Source organism: Phaethon lepturus, unplaced genomic scaffold, assembly GCF_000687285.1.
Source record: "Phaethon lepturus isolate BGI_N335 unplaced genomic scaffold, ASM68728v1 scaffold429, whole genome shotgun sequence".
Taxonomy (NCBI): Eukaryota; Metazoa; Chordata; class Aves; order Phaethontiformes; family Phaethontidae; genus Phaethon; species Phaethon lepturus.
Window position 1 is genome coordinate 25,624 of NW_010563933.1, and position 24,922 is coordinate 50,545.

A 24,922-nucleotide genomic window follows, 5' to 3' on the forward strand; every position below is an offset into this window, starting at 1 on the left:
TCCTGCTTATTTGTTGGCCATAAAGTGTGGGGGCCTCTTGATTCCAGCAGCTGCCAAATGTCTTGCTGCTTCTAGTGCTAACACACTGGTCTGGTCATGTGTATCAAGAATACACCTGTGCAACTGGCGGCTACATTAGGCTGTTGTGAAAGCAGTGGTGTATCTCATGCACTTCCGTTAGGCACCAGATCATGTGGTAAGGCAGAAGTGTGCTGTGCTTCAGCTGGAGAATGTGTCACTTGGCACAGGCTTGATAAGCATATATACTAACTAAATAAAATGTGCTGAGCCAAGGTCTGTTTACCTGCCTGAGGCCAACTGGCACAGCTCAGTTTGTCTTAGCTTGTATTTCCCCTAAAACAGAGTATCTGCATCTAGTCTGCCTACCTGAAGTGGTCCCTAGCCTATACTGAACCCTGAGAAGCATCAGGTATGGTCTGAGAGAGTGCTAGCTGGCACAGTTTCTTGATTTAGACTGACAATGGACTGTTTTTTCACCCTTTTAGTTTACTGATGCAGATGTAGCCTGTAAGTATTTGCTCCTCATAAAGATTTATAGAATCATATTGAACTCCAGTTCAGTGCTGTGGCTTTCCCTTGCCTCTGACCCATGAGTACTCCTTGTTCATGACAAGCTCCAGCCTTTTGCTTTTTTCCAGAGAAGATGCTATCTCTGCTTGACACACATTAAAGAAACTTTTTAAAGTCTGATCTGACCAGGAAAGGAGTCAAGACACAATTAGATGTTATGAGCTATCCTGTGAAGTTTGGAAATTTGACTCTGTGGATTGTGGAGAAACTAAGCAAGTTGCAACAGTGTGCAGCTCACAGTGGATAAACTGTCTTTATAATCGCCCAAGATGCAAACAATAGGAGAAAAAACACTTCACAGCCCCTTTGAGGACGTTAGGAGAGTTGTCCCCTGAAGGGCTACTCTGTGAATGAGCATTCACTTACTGTTGTTCTTCATTCTAATTATTCAGTAACTGGATCTGGATTATCTTTACAATAGACTCCAGGAAAACACTGAGCTGAATGCAGATTTACTGGTTACCAGCTTGTGTCTTCAGCACAGTATTTGAGTGCATGTGTTAATGCATTTCATGTGGCAATGATCTGGGGAAATAAGGTGTTCTGTTTGTTGGTTTGAACTTGTATCAGCTACATACAAGTGACACAGCAATCTGATTGTTTTCCTTTTCCTTTGAAACAGATATTAATGCTTTGAAGGAAAACAGGAGTTTTAGTAATTCCTTTATTAAATTCAAATGTCAACAAAATATAGCACTTTGCTCACGTTCTATCAGTCAGATTACTTTTCTCTAGTAGTACTAATATAATCTACTAATGTGATTTCACTATTTTCCTTGTTACTGCATACGTTTGACTTTGTAATGTTTTCCTTAGAGACCAATGCATTTCCCTACTCCCCATCCTGAACTCTATTTGAATTTTTAAAGGAAATGGCTCCTACCTAGCTTACAGCAGTCTCTGAAGCTTAGCTCTGTAAGCTTACTTAAGGCCAGATTTTCGTCTGGCATTCAGACAAATTTATTACTTAATTTGTTTTGACTTTACCCAGCCTACATAAAGATGAGAAGGACTAGCTTATTTTGTAGCGCAGAGCAATTAACCCTCCCAGAGGAATGTAAAAGGTAAGTATAAGGCAGGGACTTTGCTGCTTCCTATGAAGCAGCGATGTGCAGTACCAAGAATGGTATGTTAGCAAACATAGTGGCTGTGTCTTGTGAAGTTTGTATAAGCTCTTGCGGGGTGAAAAGCTCTAACCTTTGGCTAAATTATATTCTTAACTGTTAAAAGCAAATTTATGTTTTAATACTAAAACATGTAGCTCTTGCTCATTATGACCTTGAAGCTGTTTTTAAAGTATTTGTCCAGCACTACTTCATAAACTAATAAAAATGATGTTTATGTGGAAACAGTCATCAGAATAAGCTTTTGGAATCCTAGAGACTCTTTCCTTTTATACTGTGAAGAAATCTTGGACAATTTTGTGACTTGAAGGTTAGATTATTTAATCTTTCTGTTTAATGAAATCATGTTGGTAATGGACCAGATGTTGTTATCACTAATGTAGGCTTTTGTCAGTAAGCATCACATGCTAATAAGAGCTCAAATACCACATAACTAGAAAAATATTTGGAACAATCTTCTGGAAACTTCTTTAGTGGTTTAACAAGCTGGAACTAAGTATAACTTCTGCAGAACATGCAATGGATTCCTCATTAGAAGAGTGGAAGAGGATTTGTATGTCTCTTCCTTGTGCTGACTCTATTCAGTAAATGGATTTATTATACTTGTTCTTCCCTCCAGGTCATTCTTGACTGGGGTGTTGCCTCTCTCCAAGGTAATGAGATAGACCAGACTTCAGGGAAGAATGCTCTAGAATATTTTGCTTCCAGAAACACATAGGAGACTCTGTGTCTGCTGTTGCAACAGAGTTCTCACAGCTTTACAAAAGGATTGTCAGTCTGTTCCTTAATTGGCTCTGAGGTTTTTCCTCGTTGAAGTTGCTAAATTTAAACTAACATACTGTCTGCATTTTTGAGGAGTGTGAGCACCTCTCCTTGCTTACCCACCCCACAGAATTATACGAGAATAGTGTAATTTAGCATCTAACTGGCATGTGGTCTGAGACAGATGAGCAGGCCACATAAAATCTCCCTTCGTTGCGATCAGGCTGCAATCAGTAGTGTAATGTGGGAAGACTCTTGTGTTTTTTCAGAGCTGCTCTGGTTGCTTGCATGCAACAAGCAAAGGAGTTTGATTCCTGCAGCTCTCAAAACCAATAGGAAGCAGTCATTCCTGGACCTTGGAGGAAGATAATGAGTTCATTGTACTAATTAAGCAGAATTTTTTTGGTACACACAGGGTGTAGATAAAGTGTTTGTGCTTGGCTGAGTGAAAGTCATGCATCATTCTTGCCTTCCCTGCTCTACCACCACTTTTTTTGGTGAGATCTTTCTGGTAAAATCTGTGAAAGAATTTCTGTACCCTTCCCAATGCAGCTGGTCCCAGTGGCTCTGCTTATGAGGCTTACCTAATGTCTTACTACTTAGCCCATTGTGGCAGCAGAAATTCTGGCTTGAAGGGACACCCACCCCCACCCCCGAAACAGAGCTGTGATTTTTTTTTTAATAGAATTCTTAGGCTCCCCTCAAACAGCAGGTGGAACTAAGTATCAGCAGAGTACCATATGGAGATGGAATAACAGAGTTGACTGTAATCATGGACCAGTGGCTATCTAGAAGAGGTCCTCATTGAATCAGCACAGGTGTGGTGTTAGAGGGAGAAGGTGAGCCCTTAATTGCCAGCTACAATATGGGCATATTGACACAGAGTATCAGTTAAGGTCTCAGTTTGGTGTCTTCAGTTGGATTGGGACCTTTTCATGTGGATGTGGTGTGGGGAAGGTTTCTGCATGTGGACATAGTACCTCCTCTCTGGGGAGAAATCTAGAACATGTGCCTGCGTACTTTAACTTGAGTGTAAGACACTACCTATTATTTCTGGGGTTTGGCTTGGGTCTGAAGGGTATTACTCCATCAGCTCTGAAGTTTTACTAAGTACTATATGGCCATTAGTAGTACATTATCTACCAGGAGTGTTCCCTTTCCACCTCCTGTGAATGCAGAAGAGAACTGAATTTTGATCTGGTTTCATGTAAACTTTCCAAAATTCAACATGAGCTAGAGGAGCTGCTTGTGGATATTTGTTGGTTGGCCTTTCTCAGATGTTAAAGCAAATGCAGCCTCTCAGTTAATAACAGGTTTGTCTCATTTTTCTCTACGGTACTTAAGGGTGTGATAAGGTAAAGGAGGAAATTCTTCTCTTCAAGACCTCCTTGGCCCTTGCCTTAGGCAAAAGTCTTTATTGTTATGTCTTTATAAAAAAGGCTAGTTAAGGCCTTAGTCCTTCAAGGAGGAAATTCTTCTACCAAGTTCATAGACCAAAGAAAAAAATAATTGGAAAATAAATTTGAATGCAACAGCCATCGTGCTGAGATAGTTGGTTGTAGTCTTGCATCCTGGTTTAGTCCCTCCAGACAAGGCAATTTATAAAAACACTGAACTGTGTATATGCACTATAAAAGAGGATTTTAACTTTTTAATATAGCTCCTTTACAGGATCGTAGTTTGTTGTAACTTAAAAGGATGTCTGGATTGGACATTACAGCTTTATTTGAAGGGAAAAAAAAAAGGAATTGCAAGTTAATGTTTAATATCCTTCCCAATGTTTTGTTGTCCACTTTTTGGGAAACAGAAAGACAAAGCAATTAATGGTCACCTAAACAGAGAGCAATTCCTGGGAGAACTTTAACTGTTTCCTGATAGTAAGTGTCATCCCTAGATTACAAGTTAGTAGAGGTGTTTTTTCAGTTTTCTCTTGACCATGTGGAAAGCTGATGTGGAAATTATCTGGAAATTGATCCACCTCCCTGAAATTTCTTTGCTTCAGATCTTGTGTTTGGGAAGAATTACCCTCTTTTCAGTTGAACATGTTTAAATGTCATTGCCATCTGGGTGTGAATTGCTTCAGAGCAAAAGTGCATGACTTATTTGAAGAATATTTAGCTTGTACTGTTTTTGTATTATCAAGGTGATGATCAGGGAGTCTGAGGATGAATGCTGGAGTCCTTGATTCCAGTTTAGTTCACAAAAGTTTTCAGGTCATAGAAATAAATCCTTTGAAGATGATGCTGACAGTGTGGAAGAGGAGGGTTGCCCAAAGAGCTTTCTGTGGCAAAGTTGTACTTTCAACTTAGTATTGTGTTTTTTCTATGTTCCCAAATACTGTATCACAAGCCACTGTTCAAGTGAAAATCGGGTGGTTAGCCTTCTCCAGTGGACTGTGTTGCATTATCTGGGATCCAAAGACTTTCAGTAGAAGGTGAGAGTGAGTAAGGGGAAAAAAGACAGTGTGAGCACTGCCAGTCATTGTTGAAGGGTATTTTTCAGATAAGAAAAGATTATAACTTGCTGGACCTGAGAGTGGACTTGTACTCTATTTGGCACTGTGTTAGTATGACTCAAGTCGTTAGTTACCTTGTATTGCCTCTTTGCTGGCTGCATTGTCAAACAAATACACAAAACCAGTGATGAATTCCTTGTATGAGATCTGCCTTACAGCCTCTGATACTGAAGCAGCACTACCTGAAATCCTAGTGATGTGAGGGAAGTAGCAGGAGAGACATGTTATAAAGCTGCCTTATTGCAACTAGATCATCAGAATTGCCTCTCCCTCATGCAGTAGCTGAGATTCTTCTTTTTTTTTCTTTTTTTTTTTTTTGTCCTGCCTCTCTTTGAGATCTGCTAAGATTTGGGCAGCAGAGAATTTGCCATGCTACTCTAAAGAAGTAGTCCTGTTGATGTTGGGCTAGAAACTGTTGTCCCATTCCTCATGTTTTCACATCAAAAGCATTTGAGAGTCAGTCAGCTCACAAACACGTTTAGACCAAGGGAGTAAAGTGTAGGTTGCCCAGTTTTTATGCAGTACAAAGGTTACAGCAGAGGCCTAATGGTTTTCCTGTCATAACAAAGACCAGTTGTACTACTCTTGGTCTTACTTGGTAAGAACTATTGAAATGCAAGTGTTTAGCCTGTAATAGAGAAGTTTTGGGGTAACTTTTTCTTGTGCCCTCATACTCTAACAGTGAGAACAAAGACTATATCCTAGAATGACTTTGCCATATTTGCTGATATTGTGAAGATATATAATCAATACTGTTATCCCTTGAAAACGGAAAACTTTTTTCCTCTTTACAAGGGACCCATTGAGAAGGCACTCCATGCCTTGCTGTTTCATACTTAAGGCATATATGGGTATATGAGTTTAGCCTTCTACAGTATTTCTTCAGCTTTCCTTATCCAATTTGCTAAGACTGAATGCCTTCCTTTTGAGAATTTCTTTCAACTACGTATCAGATTTTGTATTTTGTTACATTGGGAAGGGTTATTGTTTCTCAGTGATTGCCTGAAAGATTTGGTTTTGTTATTGTGATCTGCATGTAAATTTTCCAAGGCATGTTTTCCCTGTGAATTTTGTAGCCCTGAAAAATCATCATGAGACAAGACTGGGAATTTGTGAACTTATTCAGTGAAAATGACAATGAATGTTCTAGCTCATCCATCCATCAGGAATCGGATATAAGTGTCAAGGATCAACTGGGTCTGATACTGCTTTTATGGGAGCTCTGTGCCAAAAAATAAAAGAAGGAGCTTCTTTCTAGTCTCTTCTGATAAAATAGATATTTCTTGGGGTTACATTAGGGGCTTTTCAGTGAAGTAAAGCTAATGCCCTGGTGTTGGTTTATACAGTGAGAGATGAGGCAAGAGAGGTACACATTTATCATCTTGCCCTTGGATGGCAGCCATACCACAGAAGTTCTGGCAGATCTTTTAACACCGTCCATGCTAGTAGCCTTTTTGCATCATCCTCTTGCTTGGTACTGGCAGATCTGAAGGTGTTCCATAACTATGTTTCTTCTGTTATCTTCTAGCTTTTCGCAGTTAACTTTGGCATTGAGACAGTGGTGTCGAGTTGTGTATTTTTCAGCACAGTGGTGATCTCTACTCTACTTAGCACTGACAATTTAGCACCAGGAACTAGGACAGCTGTTCTCTCTCAAAATCTTGTCAAGGGTAAGAACCTTTTTGTGAAGCAAATGAAACAAGTGATTGCAACAGCAGCAGTCACCCTCCTTACCTTATGGGACACTCAATTTTTGGAAAAGAGCTCATCCTCAGTTTTCCTTTCTGATGCTTCCCTCATTCATAGATGTTTACTTGAGAGAGTATTTCTGCAAGGGCTTGTAAGATTACTGGTCTGGTGTCTCGTAATGAGGAGTGTCGCTTTCAGTATTTCCAGTCAGTGAGGAAAATCTTTTTCTGTAGTCTGGTGAGATTTTCTGTCTACCTTTGTTTCTGGTGTCTCTGCCTGGTAATCAAGGTATTTTGGAGCTCACTAGCCATAAGAGACAATGTTTTCCAAATATTCTACTACCTGAAAAACAGAACTTCCTATGCATGGGTCTAACTCAATCTTTCTTGGTAATGACTGTTATATTGGAAGAGGCCACGTCCTCCTTAAGACTTACAGTGGAAATCTTTGGATGGTCTGCAGAAGCACTGACCTCCAGAAGTCCTGTCTAACTTGAATTAGTCTCTTCTTTTATTCAGCATATCCACAGTTGGTGTAATGAGTTCTGGTAGTAAGAAAAGTTTGTTTCTGTTCTGCTCCCTGTAGTGTAATAGCACCTATTGCTGAGGTGATCTATGATACATGGAGGATTTCAGCCACTGTGTTCCTTTGCTATAATATGACCCTTCTACTTGAGGGACAGAATGTTGGAGAAGACAGGTAGTCACATAAAGTGGGATCCCTCATCTACTTGTAAATGTCTAGACATCTTAAAGTCAGTGAGGGGAGAGATGGCATCTGTGGGATACAACTTAATCTCTGTCCAAGGCTGGTGAGTCATGCCACAGAAACGACTGTTTCCCCCAATTGGCTATGAAGCGATGCGGTGAATATGCAAGGTCAGCATGTATGTCAGAACATCCTTTAAATCTGGGCAGATAAATCCCATTTTTAATGGTTCATTATGTTCGTTAGGACCACTACCTGGTTAATAAGAACAAAAGTGCTTTGTTTAAAGAATGTTTGTACATGGTGTTGAACAGCAACAATCTATGGGATCTGGCTGACGAACAATGGTTTTGTGAAGGTCAGGCCAGTCCAGCACTCAAGATCAGAGAAAGAGCAACACTGGTGGGGTCGAGAATTAACAGCGCTGTTGGAGGTCCAAAGATGGGACATGGTAGAGCTCTTCAAAGGCTACAGACTATATATAATCTGAAAAGAAGGTCCTTGTGGGTATTTTCTGCATGAACACCACTGAAACATCAAAATGTGCTGGATGGAAGCCCAGTTCCACACCCCAGTGCTTTGGCTGTCCACCAAGCAGTACTTTGGGCAACTGAAATTGGTAAGCCACAGAAACTAAAAGAAAGTGTGAGTGGATGAGTGTATGTTTGTGCTTGCAAGCAGCTTTGGCAAATAAGAATGGAGTTGTGTTTTTGCTTTGTCTCATATTTAAGTCAGGTAAGTACAAGTATTAATGTTAAGAACCAATGGCATTGTTGTTTTATTTAAAAGGTAACTGTATAACACTTTCTACTATAAAACTGAAGAAAACAGTAAGAATGTCACTTCAGCTGTGGTCTAGGAGGGCAGCCCAGAGGGATGAGTTTAAGTATTTCTTTACTAAATTTTGATGATTTATTACATCACATGTTTAATGTCCTAATACCCAAGCTGAACTTATTGTGTTTTATGAAGGATTTAAGAACTCTGAGCTATCTCAGTAGCTGTATCTGTTCAGCAGCCCTCAGTCATTCCAAAATCTGTCTGTTAAAGCTAGACAAGATGGCATCTAACTGAAGATTCTTGAGATTCTTGGAGACAAATAACTTGCAAATAAATCAAACAGAATCAGGGCAAGAACTGATCCTTTGAGGAAACTTTTCTTCTGGATTGTCTACAAGCTCAGCTTCTTGCCTAGTATATTTTTTTGAATTTTCTCTCTTGAAGTATCATTTCTGAATCTAAAACAATACCTCAATTTTACCATCTTGCCCATCTGAACATTGTGCTAGGTAGTGTTCTTTGCTACTGTGTCTGAGAAGGTAGTAGCAAGGATTTGCAGGTTGCCTGAAGGCCTATAGTTAGCTCTCTACATCTCTTCTGCTGTGGGCACGCTTCTTTTCCAAATTATCCACTACAGAGTCTGTAAACTTGCTTGAGGAGTTTTGTTGCGTGATTACTATCTGGAAGAAAGCTATTTCCCCTCTGGCTTTAATAGACTAGCTGTTACCTTCTTGTTCTGATACAGCTTGAACATCTTACTCTTGTGGAAGACTTGGGATGTAAGTTGGCAGTGACCATTAACTCATGTGATAGCTATTATTATGGAAAGATATCAAAGCTGAAGGCTCTCAGTCGGGCAGTTTGAGTGTACTTTCCTCTTGTTTGATGAAGAATGGTTAGAACTTACTTTTCCCCAAGGTGGAGTTAGTCTGTGTGAACTCACTTCTGTCCCATACCTGCTCCCCAGATAGTTCACTGCTGTTAGCTTTTGCTGCATTAACTGTGAGTGTGATGCTGTTGTGTGGGAACACTTCATGTGTCTGCCTGGAGGGTTTCTTTGTGATTTCAGTCTTCCTTATGAGTTAGTATGCTCCTGTGGTGGATTTGGTAATGTTTGTTTTACCTGACTCCTTGTGTCAGTGAGGTGGCTGAATATGTCTGGGACCTTCCTATTTAACCATTTTCTAGATAAATATTACGTGGTGTGTATCTTACGGTCCTATTTGTGGTCCTGGATATCTCTTCCCCTATATGGCTTCTTCAATTTTAATGCAGTTAAAATGCAGTGGTGGTTGCAGCAGATCATTATTCCTGTTCATTGATGATATGGCAGAAGCATCTGTAAAATCAGGAGGCAGCTTTGAGAATTGTCATCTGCTGAAGTCAGGAGAGGAAATTTCCTTCTCATGGTCAGAGAAAGCAGTTGGACTGCATAGGTTGCAAGAAATATGGATTCCTTTCAGAAGTGTAATCTTAAAGCTTGGAGTTCATGTACAGTAGGGTAACACCAGGTGTTTGAAACGTTCACTGCAAATTACTGAACTGTAGACAGAGGCGATGTGTTCTGGTGCAGAATAGAAGTCTTACTAACTTTTAGAAATTTAAACTGCTACATTATACCAAGAAGTCTAATCTAGATGGAGGTTCTGTCAAATGTCATATGACACTGGTTATCATATGGGTGGCTTTGCAAAGTTTTCTGAGAACGTTGTAGCTAACGATGGCAGACTTTTTTTTCCAACCTACATTTTTTTGTTTGCCCCTACTTTTTTGAATGCTGATTCCATTGACTGTGAAACCCTTTATTCCTGACTTTGTTGTGGAGAGGAGCCCATTGGTACATAACGTAAAGTAGACACTTAAGATACCACTGTGTAATCGTGGTCTGTTCAGATTGCAATCATCAGGCAATTGCAGTTGCTCCAAATAACACAGAAATACCCAGGAGCAATTTCATGGATGTAGAGGTATAGATTGGTGATGTCCTAGTTTTGTGCCAGGACAAGACCTGGACAAGAACAATCATTTCTATTTTGAGTTTTCCAAGTGAAGACTGTTTAGGTATGTGGGTGGGACAGGAATGATAACATGTTCCTTTTGAGAATGACATTATAACCTTATAACCTCTGATTCAGAAATTGGGGACAGTTAATTAAAAAAGAAAGGATTTGTTTATGTTTTTTTAGCAGCAAAACAAGCTAGCTAGTCCTTGTAACTTTCAGTCATGTTTAAAATATCAAGCAATCCCTTTTAGTTTGTATAAATTGTGAGTGTAAAAGCTGGAGAGAGCTGTTTTAGTCTTTTGAATGCAGCTGTTGCTGCAGTGAACATTAACTCAAATATAGCACAGTCTTCAAATGTTAAGCTGGGTGTGATAATTACGTTCATTTAGATTTATTTAAAATGTCATAATTTTGGAGGGTATAATTTTTATGGATAATACCAAACAGGAATGAATTTGAGGTTAGTGAGCATACCTTCTCAGCTTACTTGAGGCTTTCACATAGAATATGCAGATAACAAAACATGTTTGTTTGGGGACAAACTTTTCAGCAAGGCCTGTTGTGATAGCACAAGGGGTAATGGCTTTAAACTAAGAGAGTTAATTCAGACTAGATAGAAGGAAGAAATTTTTTCCCAATGAGGGTAGTGAAACGCTGGCCCAGGTTGCCCAGAGGGGTGATAAATGCCCCATCCCTGGCAACATTCCAGGTCAGGTTGGACGGGGCTCTGAGCAACCTGATCGAGTTGAAGATGCCCCTGCTTATTGTAGGGGGGATGGACAAGATGACCTTCAAGGTCCCTTCCAACCCAAACAATTCTATCATTCTATGAAAACAAAAAACACGTCTGGTTTTGATAGGCTTTTAACTGTTTTAGAAGTAAAAGGCTTAAGGGTTTGTTTTTGCTGTGTGTGGGTATTGTTCTGTTTTGAATACCAGCTACCTGTTTATACTATGCTTTTTCCCTAGTAACTGGGGAAACCCTTGTGTTGGTATGCTAAATTAAGAGCAAAGATTAGTTGTTCATTCTTTTTGCAGGTAAAGAAAGCCTTTTTTGCTTTGGTGGCAAATGGTGTGAGAGCAGCTCCACTGTGGGAGAGTAAAAAACAGAGTTTTGTAGGTAAGTAGTTCTAACATTATTCATGATTACTTGAATTTCCAGGATGTGTTACTGTTGCAGAAGGTGGTCTGGGGCTAGTCATGGTCTAACATCCTAGAGCTATACTGGCAAAGAGGGTTTCTTTTTTCTGCTTGTAAGGAATGAAATGTTGCTAGCTTTCATAGTGTCATTGTACTTTGAGAACGGTGATGATTCTTCTAGGTCCTGAGATTCTGAAATTTGGTCTCTAATATGTGCATTTCACTGTGTATTTAAAAATGTATCACAAAAAAGAAATTTGAAAGTAGGAAATAGATAAAGAAGAATTTAATGTTACAGTATCTTAATATACATGCGATATGAGCATGTCTTTCTCTGCACATTCTCAGGAAGGTGCACCGAGAAATCCTTAAATAAAAGAATTCATGTTGAATGTTAAAGATATGTCCCATATTAGGAGATAAACATTAGATCTATGTATTGCTTTTTTTAAAGTAATTTAATTGCCACAACAATAATCTTAAAAAATTCGATCTGTTGCATTAGAAAACAGGGTCATAGTGGCAGTTACAAATGTTGTTATATCTACTTCTTGAGACCTGGAATGTAGATTGGGGATTCTTGGAATGAATGGTAGATACTTTATAAAGCATTTGTTAAAATATTTTAACTGCAAGGGGGGAGGAGCAGTAGTTTCACAGAATACATCATAGAAATGCTGTGTGTCTTTTATGTTTAATTTCATTTTCTGTCTGTAATTAAGCTCTAGTGATTTAAAGCTGACGTCCAGATTAACTTTTCCCTTCCCCATTTCTTAGTTTCTTCAGTTTAGATGTAAGAGTAGTAAACAGTGGAGCAATTACATCTTCTCAAATTTAGAACTTGAAAGCTCAAAAAAGATTAATGTTTTCAGGTAACTAAACTAATGATCAATATTATACTATATAGTTTGGTGTTAGTGGTTAAAAGGTATATACTATGGATGTACTATATCTCTTTTAAAAAAAAAAGTCATATTTTGATTCAGATATTGAGGATTACTGTGGAAATGATTAAATGAAGTTCTTTAATAAGTAATATTCAAAACAATGGATTATTACACTGTTCCTTCATTTGAGTCTGAGATTCTGCTTGACTTGGCAAGTACATAATGAGAACGTGTCTTACTTGAAAAGAAAATGAAAGGCAAGAATAGACCTCCAACCTTTAAACATGTTCTAAACCCCCTCTTTTCTTTCCATACTTCTGGGATGGATGCAGGCTGGATTCAAGGTTTTCTTTGGGTCAGATTGAAAGAAGAGAAGCACATAGGTTATCATTTTGAATATTAATTCAGACCTGTGTTGTTATTCTGAAGTACTGTAGCAATGTGAAAGTGAATATACGTAGTTCTGTAATTCTACTGTTGATCAGTCCAATACAAATACTATGTTACATGGATTAAACGTTTATTAGATTATATATTGTGAATGTAAATAGGGAAAATACTTGGAAATTCTATGTTAAGTATACATCTGAAGAAAATTTTTTTTATGTATCACTTGTTACAGGAATGTTAACAATTACAGATTTCATTAACATACTGCATAGATACTATAAGTCTCCGATGGTAAGTATTACCGTTAAGCTATACTTCTATCATTTGCCATACAGTACAGAGACTGAAATATCAGACTGAAAGATTGATGATGATTGTTATTATTTAAGTCTTTGGAAGCTTAGATATGTCATGGGTATACTCACTGCAGGGTTTTTTTTGAAAGATGGCTTTGTGAGCATGGTAATAGAGTGGTGTCTGGATACCTGGGTTCAGTTCCCAGCTTTAGCTCTGAAGGTCCTATGAGCTTGGGCAGGTAACGTAATCTGTCTGCTTCAGTTATACATGTATAAACATGAGGAATTTCCTTAATGAGTACTACCATGTATTCTGTTTTGTGTGGTGCTTACCATAATGATAGCCTTCATTTTGGATACTGAGCTCCACTTGGTGTTGTAACTGATGAATAATGCATTTGGGATGAAGGACCTGGCTTAAAATACGTAGTAAAAACTAGATGTGATATAAAAAACATGAAGGAAAATACTTGATTATTGATCACTGTATGTATTTGTGTTCAGGTTGTTTCAAAGCACGTATTTCAATAGTAATCAGAGCTCTATATAAATGGTGAATATCAACCAAAAAGCATTTGGGGAGGATGTCTTTACGTTACATGAAAAAGTTCATTGTATTTAAAAATCAAGTATGTAACTACGTGTGGTTCACATGTTTATAATCATCTTGGTCTCATAACTGTGATAGAGCTATTTCAAAAGGAGTATGTGGACTTAAGCAGAATGCTAGCTTACAGAGGCTTGGATGCATTAAAAGGTTGCTCTTGGAGTGATGGTATAGAATAAACAAGTTAAACTAGTTAAATGCAAATATTTTTGTTACATGGCTGAGTTGCACAGTTAGCTGGAGATCTATTGACTTCAATTAACTGTAATTTTAGTTGGCAGTTAGTTGATGAAATTTTGTAGCTTGCATGTTCATACAAACATTTACATCCCTTTCTTTTTCCGGTCAATCACAATTCCCCCCTCCATCAATTAAAACATATGTACTATGTTTTACTAGCTAAAAAATCAAGAACAGTTGGATGAAGCGGACATCTGATGTATTGGACTTTGGAAAGCTCATGTTGTTAACTTTTAAAATTTATAGTGAAATTCTTGTCAGATACCACTAGTGTGATGCTCTGTCCTTTCTTGTTAAAGAATTTTTTTTTCCCCCCCTAGGGATTTACAACAGGTGGGGGGAGAAGCATATGAAAAGTGATTGCACACTAGTAATTTTCTTAAAATAGTTTCCATGTTGTAATGACTCTCAGCCTCCATACTACCATTTTTTTTCCCATGTAACTTTACCTAAGGTCTGACTGTTGTCACTCCCGTTTACATTGTCTAACATCCTATTCCATAGGTTGTGCTTAAAATGGCAGCAATAAGGAGGAATAGCTGAGAATGACATTTGACTTAAGTGATGCAGTCTTCTATCAAAAAAAAAAAATCATTAAATTAATGTTCCATCAGGGAATGCTGTAGTCTTAATAGGTAAAATTGTGCTGAAAATATAATTCTGAAGTATTTTAGTCATTCTTTCTAAACGTGTCACAACACAGTGTGAAGCTTGCTGCTGTTCATCTGCTAAATAATATTTTTAAATGATTGATGAAGAACATCCAGGTAGTTTCTCCCTGTAGTGTGGTCAAAGAACTAGGATAACCTCATCTCGTCAGCATCTAAAGCGGTTTCCTATTCTTCTGATCACTTCAGTAGATCTTCTGAACTGCACTCCACTGTCTTAACTGCCTTTTTTGTCAAGTGCCCTGGAAGAATATTTAACTTATGTAGGTATCTTTTACGTCAGCCAAAAGTGGTATATTTGAGTAGTCCAGTTACAGTATATCCATTTAACATTCCATTATACTCTTCAAAGGATGCTAATTCCAGAGAGTAATTGAAGTGTAGTCTCCTTTAGCTCAAAGATTGATGTAGTAGGCTTTGTGGAGACTTCTTACCCTTCATCTATAAACTCTTCAGCTTCAGCAGTGTTTGTGACAGAAGAGCCGTGTGAGGGACAACAGGCACCTTTGGCATAGGCTATAGCATGTGAAATTACTATTACAAGTGGCTGGCTTGCAGCTTGATACCTTTAGAGAAAGGTAGCTTCCACATCTGAAACATTTTTAGAAAACCATCAGCAAGATGGAAGGAACTACTATAGGGAGGTTATACAATCTTTTGATAAAGAACTTTGTGGATTAGCTGCTGAACAGCTGGAAGTTGGTGATATGACTGTGTGTTTCTTGGTTTTTGTTTTGTTTTAAACTTCAAAGACTGGACTCTTGAGGGTGGTTTGATGTTATTGCTGATCTGATGATAAGCTGCCATCAAAAGATGCAGACTTGCCACATCCTTTGTCCAGTATCATTTGCCTGTCCTTTTTGTAAGCCAGTTAAGGGAGCTAAAGCAGCAGAAAACTAATGACATTTCTGTAACTTTTTTTTGCCTGTTTGGTTTCTGGGACCAGCTGAACACAGGTCAGACAAGCAATGTTCCTGGCACAGGAGAAATGCATGGCTTAGGTGCAGTGTCTGAAAATATCTGAAGAATGCAACACCAGTAAAAGATTAAAATTGGGGCGGGGGGGAATGCAGTGTTGGTTCTTCTGATTGAACTGGGCACTAAACCAAGTGCTCTTGCTTTTTTGTAATCAAGTAACAGTAAAATTCATCTCTTTAAGCATTAAAATGTCAAGTGATCAGGGTAAGATTTTTACCAGTTTGGATGTGTGAGGAATCTTCAGGGGTTTACTCTGGCATGATTGTTTTCAAGTGAGATAAATTACTGAGGAGATGCCTTTGAGTCTAGAAGGAATCTAGACTACAAACCTAGGCAGATAAAAGATCTGTCTCGTCCCCTGAAATGATAGGCCCAGTATGGTACTCTACGTTGAGCAGGATTGCACCCATTCTTGTTACAGCCAAGAAATGTTATTCTGGACTGTTCTTACTCTGTTAGATTGCCTGCAATGAAACTGTAAGGAAATTATTCAGGTATTTATAATATTGTTAATGATGTTGGGTTTAAAATTAATACTTCCAAGTTAAACTTGCCATCTACCCATTGTAGGTTCAGATTTATGAATTGGAGGAGCACAAGATAGAAACCTGGAGAGGTAAGAATATTTACTACTTGGTTGATAATTTAATGCGATCTAATTTTTTTCACCACGGTGGATTTTTAATTAATCATATACTTAGCTTGTCTCTCTCCACATACTTTTTAATGAAAGCAGAAGTAGTAAAAGTTTTTCTGTTGTCTCCTGCTGCTTATTTTTCTATCTGAAACAGTATGTGGGCTAGGGAGATCTGGGCTATATACTACTTCTCCACTCATTCATGATTAGTAGTACCATCTTGCTCTTCAAGAAAGGAAAAAAAACCAAAACAAAACCTGGAGTAAGGCAGCCTGTATGACTGTAGAGTTGATGAGTATATGTGGAGTGGAAATGTATCTGAGCCAGATTGCTTAATGAATAGATGACACTACGTATTGAGTGAACTGATGGATGAGCAGCAAGCTATGCCTGAGTGAGTTGCATGATACGACTAGAAATTCGTAGAACATGCTGGGTGTGAACAGAAGTGCTGAATGCAGGAAGGAAACCGTAACACTATATGCCATGAAATAATATATAGAAATCCTCTATGCAGCAGACCCTCTCAGAAAAGGGACTGGTAAAGAATTATTTGCTGTTGTTGCAGTGACCCCTGGTGGTAATCAGTTTAGTCTCACTTTGAAAACTTTTGTTAATATTAACGTAGAGGTATGTGCATAAGTGGTAGAATATCTAAAGTAACTATATATATTGCTCTTTTTCTTCCACTTAATTTTGTACAAATGAATTAATAAAATGCGTTCATAAAAAAACCCCAACATTTTCATATAAAGTGGTAATGGTCTATTAATTTTCTATACACAGAGCTCTATTTACAAGAGACATTTAAACCATTAGTGAACATCTCCCCAGATGCAAGGTAGGATTTTGCTTTTCAGTTTGCTAAACTTAAAATAAACTAACTCTAATTTAAGATTTCTTCATATAATAAGAAACAATGATGAAGGACTGTCTTTTAATATCATCAAGGTGCTGTGACAGCTTTTTATTGCAAGTGAGGACTTTTTTTAATTATCCAAAGAAGAGAATTTCTAGTTTAACTTTGTCGTTTATCAGTGTAACCGTTCTGGTAAATAAACTAGACGTGGATCAAAATTAATTGTCAAAAAAAAAATGCGAAAAAGGCAACATGCTGACCCTTCAAGGTATTCTGCAAGTCATGTTTGTTTCATGAAAATCAAAAACTGTACAGAGCCCCTCAGCTGTCCTGTGCTCAGCAATTATAATTATTGAAAACTTGCAGTGCTTTTCAATGCAAGTAACTTTCCTTAATTAAAGGAAAGACAGTATCTATGTAGTTTGTTCTGCTCTACTACTATGTTATGTTCCTTAAAATACAAATGACTGTCCTTTTCTTCTCGATGGAATTTGAAAGAAATAATTTTTAAGCTGCCATTATGCCTTATTTACCAAAGGTAACTTGAGAGAGAGCTATAGTTAATCACTTAACAACTTGAGTACTACTTAATCGCTGAACTGGCGAGTGAAGTTCTGATTCTTGCTTTCAGTTTGTGGAATAGGATTGCTTATGCCCTATCAAAGGAAATTGGTGAAGGGAACTCTAGTGATTACCTTGAAGTAATGATATGCTGTGTCCTCAATAGAATTGCCACTAAGTCATGAATAAGCTGTTCAATCAAGTCATAAGGAGTCTATTTTGAACGGTAGCTGTTGCAAAGAATATTGTAAAGAAAACAAAATAGTATAATTGTTTTCAGTCAAAGGTGCAGCAAGAAACGTACTGCAAAAGTACTTAAAGAAGATGCAGTAGGACACATATAAAAGGATACAGCAAGTCAGCTTAATACCTGATCCAGGAATGGACTTGGGTTCTGCCCACCTCTGAGGCTTCTGCAGGCAGTCAGACTGCAGCACTTAGGAGTAGCTAGATGCTTACTCCAGGAGTGGAATCTACAGTGCCATGGTGGGAATCTTGGTTCCATGTATATCAAATAGGGATTGTTCACCCCTGTAATGGACTCAGAACATACAGTTAGCTTATTCTGTATGGGAAGAAGCCTACTCCAGCAAGTAGGTGTCTATCAAAGTTTAACGACCTTTATTACTTACTAATTTATTGCAATTGATGGTCAGCTGTTTTATTGTAGTCTTACTAGGACCAATGGGAAAAAAATACAGTGTTACTTGCAAGAAGAGCAGACTTGCACAGGTTAGAGTGTTGCTAAACTTTAGTCTGCAGTGTCTGTAGGAATCCTTCAGATCTTCTGAGAATAACTTTTCACCAAAACCCAATTATAATTCAGTGAAATTATTAGATAATTGTTTTGGCTTAATTGCATGTATGCACTTATCCATAAAAATGCTCTTCTTAGAAAATGTTACAGAAGTTTGGACTTGAGATGCATTAAGGGCAAGAACACTCTGTTTTTCACTGTTTGTCTGTCTCTGAACAGAAATATCCATTCTGAGCACAGGGATACTGTGAGCACAGCACTCACTGGAAAAACAACTTACCCTTGTGCAGAAATATTTCTGCTATTCTTTCTACAACAAAAAGTCACTTTCCATCACATTTTCTTACTGGTTTTAGATGTTCATGAGCATGTCATTGTTGATCTGTTTTGCGAGCTGCAGAAATTAATTTGAAATCACTTAACTCCTGTTTTCTATAACATTAAAGATAATACAAATAAGTACTCATGATATGTACTTCATAGAGGGTTGTGTATGTATCATGTGATGTTACTCATTGTCAGCTAGAATTAATTTTTAAAAAACTGTTTTTCTCCTCAGCCTTTTTGATGCTGTATATTCATTGATCAAAAACAAAATCCACAGATTGCCAGTTATAGATCCTGTCAGTGGAAATGCACTTTATATACTTACCCATAAAAGAATCCTTAAGTTCCTCCAGCTTTTTGTAAGTATTTTAAAGTTATGCTTTGCTTAAGTGATTTTTTTTTTTTTCTTCCAGTAGACATCTTTAAGTCTTAGTACAGAACCTTCATGGTAAACTTCTATAGCCATTGTGTCTGTGCATGTCTCTTTTTGATAATGGAGAAATTAAAGCTTGATGTAGGACCTGTACATTTCCTTTATTTTAGTAATGTAAAGAAACCTAAACACCAAAGACTTGTCTTGGCTATTTTGAGTAGTTTGCTGTCCTTTCTGTAAGACCTACTCTACTTCAGAAGCTTGTTTATATGAATAGAAAAATGAATTGTTACCCAGAGATGAGATTATCGTTACTCTAACATCATTATGTTAGTAACAGAAATAATAGGAGACCAAACTAAGCAATAAGAGTTCAAAATAAGTATTCAGCATATAGTATGTTTTGCTGTCTTATCTCTCCAGTTTCAGTGGGAATGACATAGCTTAGAATCAAAAGCTTTTAGTGATAGGTTACCACAAAAATAAATAAATGAGCAAAAAACTTAGTTATATAGTCTTAATTTAGAGTTTCTTTGAACAGAAGTAACGCTTCCAGAGCTGAGCTTGTTTTGGTTTTACATTAATCTAGTAGCAGATTACTGTAATGATCTGTAACAATCATTTGGAGTCTGCAGATGGATGAGTGAATAAAGATTTCCTAATGCATAGACCAATCATATGGAAACATGCTAGGTGTAGAAAACATGGTAGGTGCAGAAAACCGCATTGTAAATACATTCATTCTGATTTTCCTAGATGTCAGAGATGCCAAAGCCTGCCTTTATGAAGAAGAATCTGGATGAACTTGGAATAGGAACGTACCACAACATTGCCTTCATACATCCAGACACTCCTATCATTAAAGCCTTGAATATATTTGTAGAGAGAAGGATATCGGCATTACCTGTTGTGGATGAGTCAGGTGTGTGTTGGGTCTTCTGCATATAAAGTGTGGTAAGATAAATGGTGTGGAACTGCAGATTGATTTTGGGAGGTTGTGGGGGAGGGGAAAGGGGAAAGAAAATTAAAACTTAAAAAAAAAAAGGCGGGGGGGATATAAAGAAATACTTATGCAAGATTTAGGTTGATAGGCTTGGAAGAACTTCATGGTTTGGTGGGTTGTTTGGGTTTTTTTTTTTTTAAAGTTTTTCCTTCTTGATCGGTCTTTTTGTTCTGTGTAATTATAACAAATGAAAGCAGGAAGCAAGAAAACTAATTTTGTATTTTAAGCACTTTATTAACTTTTTTTTTCTCCTTAGGAAAAGTTGTAGATATTTATTCCAAATTCGATGTAATAGTAAGTATATCTCTTATATCCTATTAAATCTTTTATATGCAGTAAGCACTTGCAAATGTATTTGTTAATATTGTCAATTTTGGCTATTTTGTTCCTTAGGCTTTAGTTAACAAGCTGAATAAAACAGATTTAATTGACCCTGTGCAGCATTTTTTTCTTATTTAAGCTGTCCCCAGTAATATTACCTGCACACAGGCATCTACTGCTCTGAATGTTACCCAAAATTAGATCTGGCTGTACTACATTTGTTTCTATTTTTGAGACTGGGCTTCCTTTTCCCAGCCGCTGCCATTCCACGGTCTGTTTTCAAAGAGAATGCAGATTTCTCCATGCAGTCTGGGTGCTTTGTATGACTTGACCTTCTCAGTGAATTAAAACTACTTGGCCTGTTCTTTTGTGCAAGTCTCTGACTCCAGTGTATTGCGTCTGTATTCCGTCTGGTTTAGATCTAGTTCAGGCCTCTGTTGCTAGTTTTCCCTCAGGAGTGTGACAGCACAGTCAGATTCATGCCATGATTTGCCAGCCTTGGAGAGGAGAGGTTCTTCTATTCTTGTGGTCTTCAGAAACTTGAAAAAAGTATTTAGGTTTTTTATCCCCGTCCCCTCCCAGCTGTATGCACCTGCCTTCTAGTTGGAATTTCTGATAGCTACGTTATTTTTTAGAGATTTAAGTGCCCAGGTTGCTTATTCCACCAGCCTGCTAGTGCTAACGAGGAATCCAGATGTCTGAAACGCTGCGTAGAATGCTTTCAGAAATATGGAGAATAGTCCCAAGTGGAAATACTTTCTCTGTCTGCAAACAGTGCTCTTAATACTGAAAATGTCACAATGTCACTGTTCATGCCTGTCTTTTCTAGGTGCTTGTCCTTTTTGTTCTTCGGGATTCTCTACTGCATAAGATCCTGTTCTGACATAAAAGCTGGTCAGGAAATAGGTAGTAGCTGTAGTGAGAGTGATTTAATGTATCAAAAACAATGAATTTTTACAGTCGGTGGGTGCAGTGTTTCAATTTATTTTGTAACTGCCTTACACTTTGAGGCAGGACGTGTTTCCTTTATTTTACATTCTTTTTCAGCAAGACACCAAAGGGAAGAGGGGTCCTTATGTTTTTTCACTTCTTTTCTCATTTTAAGTGATGGGGCACAAAAATTACAGGATTCTGGATCATTTCTTTGCAAAAATTTTATATATTGGTATCAGGAAAAAAAAAAAACCCACCACAAAGGCTTTAGGATGTAATTGTTTGCTCCCTGCTAGTAACATGGGAAAGAGTTAAGGCATCTATTGATTATTTGAGATTTTCCTCACATATACTAGTTTGCGTATTAAATGAGGGGAAAAGATTCTATTGTTAAAAGATAATCATCTCTGAGGCTTCCAGTTTTTCATCAGTCTGCTTCAACCTGGTCTTCAAGCTTTAAAAGAAGGAGAAAAAATACCTGAAATGTATAATCTGATCTTCCAATAAACATAGAATTTGCAAGATTCAATTGGTGATTTTTAACTTTAAATCATGTGGCTAATATGCTTAGTTAAATCAGTGTGTTAAGCTGTGCCTGTATGTACAGCTGACTAAGTTGATAGATTTCTTTCATTTTAATAGAGTTCTGAATTCATTTTCAGGTTATTGATGGGAGAAACCTGGGAATAGTGTGATGGTATAGAAATAACTTTATATATATGTGTAGGGTGACTTCATTTGGCAGAGGCTTTTTATCTTCTCCTAATGTCCTTCATTAGGAATTAGTTAAATGAGTTAACTAAGATTGCTTGTATCTTCACTATTATCTCACACTTATCTTGTCACATTCAGTGTAATTCAATCCAAAAACTTGACCAATCACAGTATATTCTAGCCAAAAAATTAATTTCATTTATTGTTTGGTCCAGTGTTTTCATTTTAAACATTTCATTTGTTCTTCCTTCAGTGCCTCAGTAATAAAATCAATAGGCCAGGATGTGCCAGCGCTATCAAAATACTGCTGTGGCCTTACCTAGAGAGCAAGCTTTTGCTGGTCTGGACAAAGTCCTCTAGCTACAAGCATGGTCCTGTTCTTAAAATGAAAGTTGAGAATGTCAGCTTTCAAACTCTTTTCATCTTCTTACTTTTAATGGTGGTGATGGGTTTTAATTTATATTATTTTAATAGTACTTCTAAAACATATACACACACACAGTTGTCAAATGGCAGTACCAGTACAGTCCCGGAGAGGGAGTGTGAGCCCACAAATAAAGAACGGTGAAGGAAACTTGTCATTTGCTCTCTACTTAGATCTCTACTAAGATCTACTTCATATGTGGTGGTCAGAGCAGTTGGTGTCCTCCCCTATCCTATGAGAAACAGACAACAAAAAACTGTATATTCTTAAAGTATATTCTGTGTATTCTAAAATCTGTAGAACTTTAGATTTTCCACTCACGGCAAAAGCAGGATGAGTGATATCAAGCCAAATATCAGAGAGCAAAGTAAGGAGATTTTCACTGGCCTAACGCATATCACAAAACAGTTTTATCAATTAACCCAGTCTGTCATACAGTGCTTGCATGCTTGACTGTTCCCAGAAACTGAAGCTGAAGAGCAGCTGCTTTGTTAATATGTGACTTGGAATAGACTCAATTTACACCAGAAATGTGTATCCACTTGAGGCCAAAATATTTACTTTATTGAGTACTTATTACAAAGTACTGAGATGTGTTAAGTGCCTTGGTTTTTTTTGGGTTTTTTTGCTTGTTTTTTCAGAATCTTGCTGCTGAAAAAACATATAATAACCTAGATATTACAGTGACACAAGCCCTACAGCATCGTTCTCAGTATTTTGAAGGTGTTGTAAAGTGTAGTATGCTGGAAACACTGGAGACCATAGTGGATAGAATAGTGAAGGCTGAGGTGAGTTCATTTTTTATTTTTCCCTTCATTGTAAGTTAAAAGTTGTATTATCAAACTAATAAATAGTACAAATTTATCCTTTCTAAGTTATTTTTGTTACTTGGTGAAAGTATTTTTTTCATAACTACATCTGTTAGGTATCTAACTAAGTTTGCTTTATAGACTTAGATTATAGATGCTTACAGGGATGTGCAGAATACTGTGCAGTACATTTATAATCATAGAATGGTTTGTGTTGGAAGGGAACTTAAAGGTCATCTAGTTCCACCCCCCTTGCCATGGGCAGGGACACCTTCCGCTAGACCAGGTTGCTCAAAGCCCCATCCATCCAGGCCTTGAACACTTCCAGGGATGGGGCATCCAAAATAATACTTGATAATTTGTGTTTCTGTTTTATGACATGAACTGAACGCAAAGCTTTTTTGAAAGGATCAAGTTTCTTCCAAGTCTGCCATAAGTTTTGCAGACAAATAATTTTTTAAACTCCAGCTTATAGCTGGGTTGATGGGCCAATTGTTCAGGAAATTTAATGGGTACAATTAGTTAATGCATGCAGAGTCCTGCACTGCTCTCATACTAATACCGTGAAACAGGGACAGAAAAAAAAATTCTTGTGGAGAAGCCCTCACTAACTGCTCTTGTAAGTGATTTATTTTTGTGCTTTCCATTCTTTTGGTGCTGTTTATCTTGTTAGCATTGGGAACTTTTTTATACATGGAGGTGAAGGAGTATGTAGGTGTTCCTCCCCTGTTACGCCTCTCTGCAGAAGAAAAATCAGTATTACCCGTTTCAGTTGTCTCTGAGATGTGATCAACTCCATTTAGATGCTTTAACTTCCTCAACTACAAGATTTTTTTTTTTTCATCTTCAGGGCTGTAACCATGCATTATCTTGGTATGAGTAAAACTTCCGCTTTCTTAATAACCCCTTAGAACCTCCATTAGGCAATTTTTACTTATAACTTTCTGCATTTGCTTGAGCTTCTTCTTGAAATTTAATAATTTTAACATTGCTGGTACACAGATTTCAAATTTGGATAATTTATTACTATCTTAAGCTTTAGACACTTGGGTTTTAAGAACAACTTCTACCCTTTGGTTCAGACTAAACATAGTGAGATTGTATGTAAAAATGGGTCAGTCAAAACTACAGGCTATTTTTAGCTGCCAGATGAGTGCTTGATCTTACTGGAAATGAAACAAATGAAACAATTACTGTGTCCATTTTTCTTGAATTCATTACACTGAGAGAAGAATTAAGTTATTAAATATGTTCATATACAAAAACTAGTTAACCACATCTAAAGTATCACCAACACAACCAGTTTCATCAAAAAGAAAACGCAACAGTATTATCCCTCCCTTCCCACTCCCCTTTTTCTTTCTTCCCTGTGTCAGGTGGGTATGACTGTTCAAATAATTCAAAGCTCCTATTTTCTTCTATCTGACTAGCAACGAAGCGGTCAGCGATAACCATAAACTAACATCTCTTTTAAATAAGGACTGATGCAGCTTTCTTGCTCTCACCTCTGTGAGAAGATAAGAAAAATTCTTTATATTTTCTTCACCATTACATCTGATTATTTGAACTTAAAACAGTGAAGAGAGAGAATTCACTTAGGTAAACATGTAGTAGGCTCTCAACTTCTGACAACACCCGCTTTAGGATCACTTACTTATGAGCTGGTTCAGCTGTGATGTTTAGGTTACACAACTCTGTGCCCACTTGCAGTGGACTCTGGTGCCAGAACTGACACTAGGGCACTCTCCTGGGTTCTGCAGTGGTCTTTCACTGTTGGAGTCTGCTCTGGCTGGTGAGCCTCAGGATACAGGAGTACCCACCTACTT

At 37.6% G+C, this 24,922-nt stretch overlaps 1 protein-coding gene across 1 annotated transcript in view; it reads left to right on the top strand.

The window, feature by feature from the left end:
• Positions 1 to 24,922, top strand: part of PRKAG2 (protein kinase, AMP-activated, gamma 2 non-catalytic subunit) — a 37,818-nt gene that overhangs the window by 7,548 nt on the left and 5,348 nt on the right. The window contains exons 3-10 of the mRNA XM_010294675.1: positions 11,211 to 11,292; positions 12,822 to 12,880; positions 15,949 to 15,994; positions 16,802 to 16,856; positions 18,752 to 18,878; positions 19,649 to 19,814; positions 20,152 to 20,189; positions 22,929 to 23,075. Of these exons, the coding sequence (XP_010292977.1) occupies positions 11,211 to 11,292; positions 12,822 to 12,880; positions 15,949 to 15,994; positions 16,802 to 16,856; positions 18,752 to 18,878; positions 19,649 to 19,814; positions 20,152 to 20,189; positions 22,929 to 23,075 (720 nt within the window). The remainder of the gene's footprint in view (positions 1 to 11,210; positions 11,293 to 12,821; positions 12,881 to 15,948; positions 15,995 to 16,801; positions 16,857 to 18,751; positions 18,879 to 19,648; positions 19,815 to 20,151; positions 20,190 to 22,928; positions 23,076 to 24,922) is intronic.